We start from the raw sequence: 9,738 nt of genomic DNA on the forward strand, positions 1-9,738 counted from the left end.
GTTATCATTCTTTACAAATTGCACAACATCCTGTTTATCTTGCAGCGTTTGACAGGTGCTTTCTAGAAATATGTAGAAAGATCTTAATACGTGTTGTTTCGTTATAACTGCACACAAGTTTGCAACATTAAATCATTTTCCTATTCATGCGCTAATCCAGCTACTACTGTCATTACAGACTGAAGTTAGAGTTTCTTACTGTCAGCAGTTCCTCAACCAGTTGTTGATGATAATAAGATTTTATGAAGGAATTGAACAGATTGTACGATGTCTGCAGACGATGACATAGACTTCCCTAGTTATGTTCGAATGGTATGTATATATGGCCGTCAAGACTTTGGATGATTTGTCTCTTTAATTAATATTTCCATGTTGCTAGAATTTAACATTTTGTAATTTACTAAATATAGAAAATTCTACTTGAAATCTTAGTATGTCTTTTATCGTGCAATTATCAATCAACTCGTTCTGAAATCCTAATGAATTCATACAATGAGGTTAACTTACCTTTTGATGTGCTTATTAATTGCAGATTTTGAAAGATGAAAAGCAGAGAAGTGATAAATTCTTGAGTGATGAGGATTTAAACCATCTGTTAGATGAAAGCAATGCAGATTCAAACCAGAGGAAGACCATCCTGGGATACCCCTCATTTCCATTATATAGAGATTTGGGGACTATGCTTAGATTATGGATGGATAATAGGTAAAAACTGGACCTACATATATACGTTTTTTTCTGACGTTACTTTGCTGACTGTCAACACGACGTAATGTTCCAAAAGTGTCTCATCGTGCTATACCTCTAACATTGTTGGAGTAGATATATATGGTAACATATATCAAATACTATACATATATACATTCATAACATAAAACCACAATGATGAAGAACAGACAAAAATTGTTGAACAATCACAGATACTATTTCATTATTAAGAATTAAATCTATGTGTTTGATGGTTCATGAAGTATACATTTCCCAACAAAACTTGTCATATCACAATGAAAAACACAAATAAAATAATGTGCTAATTTATCTTGCCAACAGAAGTACATGTATTCCAACCACTTGTGTTCAGTCAATTTAACAACATTATGTATACCTGTATTTTATATACACACACATATATAAAATATTGTCTGCCCTAGTAATGCTGCCGTAAGCAAGGTAAAAAGAAAAAAAGATGAACCAAAGGACAATATGGTAAGATATTTTTTAGAAAAATCACAGTGAACCCATTTACCGTTTGTTTGGATTTGCGCAAGTTAAAGTTATTTGAATTACTGTTTTACAAAATTAAAATTTAGCTTTTTCTTTGAAGATGTGATTAACAGTTTTCTTTTTAACATAACAATTAAATTACTGTCATCTTTTCAGGTCTTGTCCTGTCTTGGATCTACCTAAGTATGACCTGTTAGATGAAAAGACATATGTTGAATCCAGGTAATGGAACTACATTGCATGATTAATTGGTCTATAAAAATACCTGTCATATGTTTAATTTCATACATATTTCACTTTGTACAACATGTATAAATATTTGATTGTTAAAAAAAATTGTAATAAATCATAGATATTAACATAAATGAACAACAGATGCATTTGCTGTTGGATGTTATAAAGAAATATCCAGGTCTTATGGAAAGTCCTGTTGTCTAATCTAATAATAAAAAGCTGATTTTTCTGTACATCTTATATAATCAATAGAATGCTTATTGAAATTGTAATATTTTGAAATGAGAAAACAAAAGAAAGAATTAATACCTAGAAAGACAATTTTGCTGTATGCACTAATCTTTTATTTATTACAAAGGTTGGCAAAGTTCAAGTCCATCACACCACTACTGGAGGGCCTAGAGACTCTATGGGACATTTGGGCCGTGGAAGAGAGGAAGTTCAGAATCAGAGACATTATGGTGGTATGCACTTTATTGATGGATTCATTTCTGCATCATTGTGAGGTTTGGAATGTGAACAAATGTAATTTTGCAATTTTTTGAAATAGCTACATGTAGGCTCTTAAGGTTTAAGACATCCCGATACTCAAAGGGTTACTATCACTGTCGTTATCCACCTTGGACTGTCTCAAAGTAAATCTTAAGGCAACAGAAGACACAAGTAATTTGGTCATTTGATGTACATGTACATCAAAAGAATCAAAGAACGGAACACTGTGGTTGATTGTGTGGCTTTTAAGTTGATCATCACATTCTCTATATCCAAGAGTAGGAGAACCTGTATAAATGAATGAATAACAGAATTATGATTATTCTGTACATGAATAAATCTACAGTATTCTGTGCATGTGAGCATTTCTCCTTGTCAATTTGTAGATATACATGTAGGTAGCACGAAGCAGAAGAATATTGGTAACATTCCCATTTATGTATTGGTTTATAAAACATGTAAATTTTGATATTATAACATACAGGTTTTTAATTTGTAGACATTAGGAAAGAGGGGCTTAATGGACCTATTTGGAGTACGGAATACTGTGGGGACACGAGATATATTTCCACCTCCAAGGAAGGTCATGGAGGAAGCATTCACAAAGAAACATTCGTAAGTACAATAACATATGTAATAACTTATGAAAAGGAAAAGTCAATTTTCTTTTTTTATAATAGCTTCACAAATAACAATAAGTATCTCATTCGAAACCTGTATTGTATTTATCTAATACAGGAGACATTCAGTAAAAACTCCTTAATGACAAAGTGACTGAAATAATAGATAATAAAATACATTTGTCAACCCATGTGGATAATTTGAATCAAGATTCATTTTTAATTTATCATAGATCCAATACTGATGCAGTTTATATGTAATTGTTTATTGTAGGCCCAATGCTGAGCTGTCCGTGGGAGCCAGAGCCTTGGCTAAGCACCACCACAGGGACCAGACTGACTCCTGGTGGGGTATTTGTACTGGAAGTAAGTGTCACGTCCACCTCATCTGAGTATTTTTTTTTTTCTTCTCTGAACCTCTCCAAATCCCAGTATCATGTCTAGTTGCATACATTCCCTTTTTCTGTACCAAGAATTAGATATGGCTGCCATAACCTTGGATTGATGAATCTTATATAAAATAGATCAGGGTCAATTGTGCCTTTCTAACATTTTCTGAATGGGTTGTGTTATCTAGATAACTTAACATAATGTTATTGTTACAATATTACTTTATTTTCAGATGAGAAGGCTAAGAACAAGAATGCCTTGGATAATATGAACAAAGTATTAGATAATGCAACATGGATCAATATACATTGGCTTCCAGTAAGTATAGCCTGTATCATGTCTCAAGTGTTAACAGAATTACAGAAAATAGAATCATAAGTCCAATGGTATCATATTTTACGGTCAATAAGCCCTCAATTGGCAATAAGTGCCCTCCCTTTCTTTTTTTCAATTTTCTTCACATCTTTAAGACCTTTGGGAAAACCCTGCAACAACCACCTCCCCCACCCCCACCCCCTACTATTTACTGATTTTGTTTGCTTGTAACTTTGCTTTGAAAAAATATTGATCTTTGGAGATTAATCTGAATTTGGATAAAGCAACTTTAATAATTACTTAACAATCACAGAGTTGACTCTTTCTAAAGGTAACTTTAATTTTACTCTTTTTAAAGGTTACTTAACTATGCTATGATAATTGTGTTTTGTGATGTCCAATTACTGGCCTGATTGCCGATATATGTTAAGCTATGAATACCACTGGTAACATTTGTTTATTTTCTTACATATGCAGTGTATTATAGTGATATTCATATAATGCAAAATTGGAGATTGAGGCACTATATTTTTTATACTGTTAAATGTCCTCATTATGAACCACTAATCACTAAACTATAATAATTGTATCACTTGATATCGTGCGTTTAACAATGACTGAATACTTTACCTCCATTAAACTAGTCGTTGTTATTTTGTAGCAAGACGTCATCATCATGGAAGCTCGACATGGAGATGGTAAATATAGATTTCTTACTTTCCAGAGTTAATATGATTAAAACAGTATTACAATATACTGAAATAAATTGAACAGGTAATATGAATGTCATCTTCATTAACAGTGCTCCAGATAATTTTTTGAGGGATGGGTGACTGTACTCGCACTTTTGAAAGAGAGTAGTACATTTAACTTTGACTTCTGTGCAAAAAGAAAACTTAACAAGGATGTTTTGATCAAAGTTATGTGGGTATAGTGTGAAGTAATTGATAATAAGCTAGCTATTGTGCAAATATCTATCTTAATCAAGGACACAGATTATGTAGACGCTTAAAAATAACTGGAATTAGCCTGATTTTACTAAAACAAAATTTGATTTAACTTTGGATGTTAGCGCTCATACTAATTGGTTTGAGTAATAACAAGTATTGTACGGGTAATTTGTACACATTTATACAATTTTTAGGGGTAATTGACAGATTTTCAATGAGTATTTTACCCATGTACTCATCTTAATTAAGCAGAACACTGCCATCAATTAACTTTCTTTTATTACATCCAAATATGCTAATTATGGATTAAAAACATATTTGATAGAACCATAAATCAATTAACTTTTAACATCATACCAATGATTTGTCTTAAATTCAGTGTAAGTGTATATGTATGTAATCATAACGTTAAAGAATTTGCTTGATTTTCCAGGTTATGGAGCGAGATGGAGTCCTGATGGAAAGGAGTTCCGAGGCTTCCTGGAGCCTCAGATGGTAGATGGCCACACTATGGGTTGGCGACATTGAACTGTAGAAACATTTGTTGTCAACTTTGGTAAAAACTAAAATTACAATGGACATTTCTCGTTCATATGTCATTCTTGGTGACAGAGAAATGTTTTAAAGGAGGTCTTGCTCAGAGATTATTCTCTTTTATCATGAAGTTCCACCTTTTAGAAAGATAGGAACTAAACACTGTGGTTTGTCTCACAATTGAAACTGGGACAACTCATCTACATTGGAGGTTTTGTCAATGCATGGGACACTGTTAGTCTATAAGATAACTCTGTATACAGCTACCTCTGGAGATGTGGAAGTAATTATAAATCTATTTATGTCTCACAGGCTAGTGATTGTTCCTAGTTCTGAACTGTTTGTCATTCCTGTTTCACAGTTGCTCTGTATTTACATTCCATAGTTCTATCACTAGCACATAATGCCCTTGAGCATTGTGTTGAGTTGGAATCCAAGGTGATATCACAATACTAGGTAATAATGACTTTACATCCGGGGTCAAGGACAGTTGGATCAAAATGGCTGTCTCTGCTATTTGATCTACTACAATCTGATTCATTAATACTGTGATAAAAAGATTTTACATTTTACATGGTATATGAATCCATGTTCTTATAATCACGTACATATATATACACCTATGTGTGCAATTTATATGGACTGTTTTAAGGAATTTATGCCTCTTGGTTAAAATGAGCACACAGAAACTACTAGCAATGCAATCATATTACTGATAGTGCAATATCCAATACATATACAGTGTCTGTCTTCACTTTTAATCCTTGATACTTGTTGTGGAATCTCCAAAATTCAATGCATTGCAGAGTGTTAAGTATTGCTTTCCATTTTTGTATCATAATGCCGGTTAAATAAATCAAGAACAGCTTTTATAAACTTAGAGGTTTCCCCCACTCTACTTCATAGATGTTATTTTATTGAGGATATGGAGAATATTGTAGTGTTATGTTTTATGAGATATTTTCCATATTTGTTTTTCTTTTGCAAATTTAGAATTTGTATCTTTTGTGTTATTTATTGATTTTTTGATATGTGAATGTGTCTTATAAAAAAAAATAAAAAAATAAATACATTTAAATTCTTTAGTACAAAGTGTCTTATTTTTATGGCAAGGGACCTTATGCCAGGATGCATGGTCTGTCACCTGTCTTATACATGCAACTCCAACAGGATGCATGGTTTGCCACCTGTCTTATACATGCAACTCAAACAATGACAATTTAGACATTTCACAAACAATGAAGAAACAAGGAAACTAATGAAACAGGGGACACAACCTGTACCAATAAAACAGGGGACATAATCTACAAGTAAAACAAGTTAACATATATAACCCTACCAATGAAACAGGGACATAACCTAGCAATGAAATGGGGAAATAACCCTACCAATGAAACAGGGGACATAACCCTACCAATGAAACAGGGACGTAACCCTACCAATGAAACGGGCACATAACCTTACCTATGAAACAGGGGACAACCTACCAATATAACAGGGGACACAACCTAGCAATGAAATGGGGACATAACCCTACCAATGATACAGGGACATAACTCTACCAATGAAACAGTGGGACATAACCCTACCAATGATACAGGGACATAACTCTACCAATGAAACAGTGGGACATAACCCTACCAATGAAACAGGGGACACAACCTACCAATGAAACAGGGGACACAACCTACCAATGAAACAGGGGACACAACCTACCAATAAAACAGGGGACACAACCTACCAATAAAACAGGGGACACAACCTACCAATGAAACAGGGGACATCACCCTACCAATGAAACAGGGGACATAACCCTACCAATGATATAAGGGACATAACCCTACCAATGAAACAGGGGACATAACCCTACCAATGAAACAAGGGGACATAACTCTACCAATGAAACTGGGACATAATCTACCAATGAAATAAAGACACATAACCATACCAAAGAAACAGGGGACATAAACCTACCAATGATACAGGGGACATAACCCTACCAATGATACAGGGGACATAACCTACCAATAAACAGGGCATAACCCTACCAATGATACAGGGGACATAACCCTACCAATGATACAGGGGACATAACCCTACCAATGATACAGGGGACATAACCCTACCAATGATACAGGGGACATAACCCTACCAATGATACAGGGGACATAACCCTACCAATGAATACAGGGGACATAACCCTACCAGGGGACATACCCTACCAATGAAACAGGGGACATAACCCTACCAATGAAACAGGGGACATAACCCTACCAATGAAACGGGGACATAACCCTACCAATGAAACAGGGACATAACCCTACCAATGAACAGGGGACATAACCCTACCAATGAAACAGGGGACATAACCCTACCAATGAAACAGGGGACATAACCTACCAATGAAACAGGAGGACATCACCCTACCAATGAAACAGGGGACATAACCCTACCAATGATACAGGGGACATAACCCTACCAATGATACAGGGGACATAACCCTACCAATAAAACAGGGGACATAACCCTACCAATGAAACAGGGGACATAACCCTACCAATGAAACAGGGGACATAACCCTACCAATGAAACAGGGGACATAACCCTACCAATGAAACAGGGGACATAACCCTACCAATGAAACAGGGGACATAGCCCTTCCAATGAAATGGGGACATAACCCTACCAATGAAACAGGGGACATAACCCTACCAATGAAACAGGAGGACATAGCCCTTCCAATGAAATGGGGACATAACCCTACCAATGAAGCAGGGGACATAACCCTACCAATGAAACAGGAGGACATAGCCCTTCCAATGATACATGGGGACATAACCCTACCAATGAAACAGGAGGACATAGCCCTTCCAATGAAATGGGGACATAACCCTACCAATGAAGCAGGGGACATAACCCTACCAATGAAACAGGAGGACATAACCCTACCAATGAAACAGGGGACATAACCCTACCAATGAAACAGGAGGACATAGCCCTTCCAATGAAATGGGGACATAACCCTACCAATGAAACAGGAGGACATAGCCCTTCCAATGACATGGGGACATAACCCTACCAATGAAACAGGGACACAACCTACCAATAAAACAGGGGACACAACCTACCAATGAAACAGGAGGACATCACCCTACCAATGATACAGGGGACATAACCCTACCAATGAAACAGGGGACATAACCCTACCAATGAAACAGGGACATAACCCTACCAATGAAACAGTGGGACATAATCTAACAATGAAACAGGGGACATAACCTACCAATCAAACAGGGGACATAACCCTACCAATGAAACAGGACATAACCCTTCCAATGAAACAGGGGCACAACCTACCAATGAAACAGGGACATAACCTACCAATCAAACAGGGGACATAACCCTACCAATGAAACAGGACATAACCCTACCAATGAAACAGGGGACACACAACCTACCAATGAAACAGGGGGACAAAACCCTACCAATGAAACAGAGAACATAACCCTACCAATGAAACAGGGGACATAACCTACCAATCAAACAGGGGACATAACCCTACCAATGAACAGGACACCCTCAATAAAGGCATAAGTGAAATAGAGTGACATAATCTACCAATGAAATAAAGAGACATAACCCTACCAATGAAACAGGGGGACATAACCCTACCAATGAAATGGGGACATTACTCTACCAATGATACAGGGGACATAACCCAACCAATGATACAGGGACATAACCCTACCAATGAAACGGGGGACATAACCCTACCAATGAAATAAAGGGACATAACCCTACCAATCGAACAGGGAGACATAACCCTAACAATGAAACAGGGAACACAACCTACCAATCAAACAAGGGGACAAAACCCTACCAATTAAACAGTGGACATAACCATACCAATGAAATTGGTTGACATAACTCTAACAATGAAACCGGGGACATAACCCTACCAATGAAACATAGGATATAGCTTACCAATCAAACAGGGGGACATAACCCTACCAATGAAACAGTGTGACATAATCTACCCTACCAATGAAACAGGGGACTCAATCTACCAATGAAACAGGGGACATAACCTTACCAATGAAACAGGGGGACAAAACCCTATCAATGAAATAAGGGGACATAACCCTATCAATGAAACAAGGGGATGTAGCCCTACCGATGAAACTGGGGACATAACTCTACCAATGAAACAGGAGGACATAACTCTACCAATGAAACAGGAGGACATAACCCTACCAATGATACAGGGGACATAACCCTACCAATGATACAGGGGACATAACCCTACCAATGATACAGGGGACATAACCCTACCAATGATACAGGGGACATACCAAAACCCTACCAATGATACAGGGGACATAACCTACCAATGAAGGGACATAACCTACCAAGGACGGGGACATAACTCTACCAATGATACAGGAGGACATAACTCTACCAATGAAACAGGAGGACATAACTCTACCAATGATACAGGAGGACATAACTCTACCAATGATACAGGGGACATAACCCTACCAATGATACAGGGGACATAACCCTACCAATGATACAGGGGACATAACCCTACCAATGAAGCAGGGGACATAACCCTACCAATGAAGCAGGGGACATAACCCTACCAATGATACAGGAGGACATAACTCTACCAATGAAACAGGGGACATAACCATACTACCATTGAAACAGGGGAAACCAGGTTGACATAACTCTACCATGCAACAAGGATCTAAACCCTTCAGATGCAATTAGGAGTCACAACCTTCCAATGACACAGGGGACAAAAGCCTACCAATGAAACACGGGATACATCTTACCAATGGAACAAGGGACATAACCCTACCAATGAAACACATGATACATCTTATTAATGGAACAAGGGACATAACCTAACCAATGGAACAAGGGACATAACCCAACTAATGAAACAGGGGACATAACCCTATCAATGCAAATAT

General features: G+C 36.9%; 1 protein-coding gene across 1 annotated transcript; it reads left to right on the top strand.

Moving 5' to 3' along the window:
• The first annotated feature begins 110 nt into the window (after window positions 1-110).
• LOC138323812 (uncharacterized) lies at window positions 111-5,837 on the top strand. Its single transcript, XM_069268663.1, has 9 exons — window positions 111-312; window positions 533-705; window positions 1,381-1,446; window positions 1,817-1,922; window positions 2,450-2,565; window positions 2,845-2,936; window positions 3,193-3,278; window positions 3,937-3,973; window positions 4,659-5,837. The coding sequence occupies exons 1-9, from the start codon at window positions 268-270 to the stop codon at window positions 4,751-4,753; spliced, it is 816 nt and encodes a 271-aa protein (XP_069124764.1). The 5' UTR covers window positions 111-267; the 3' UTR covers window positions 4,754-5,837.
• Window positions 5,838-9,738: the final 3,901 nt, after the last annotated feature.

The sequence above is a fragment of the Argopecten irradians genome, chromosome 5 (assembly GCF_041381155.1).
Source record: "Argopecten irradians isolate NY chromosome 5, Ai_NY, whole genome shotgun sequence".
Lineage (NCBI taxonomy): Eukaryota > Metazoa > Mollusca > Bivalvia > Pectinida > Pectinidae > Argopecten > Argopecten irradians.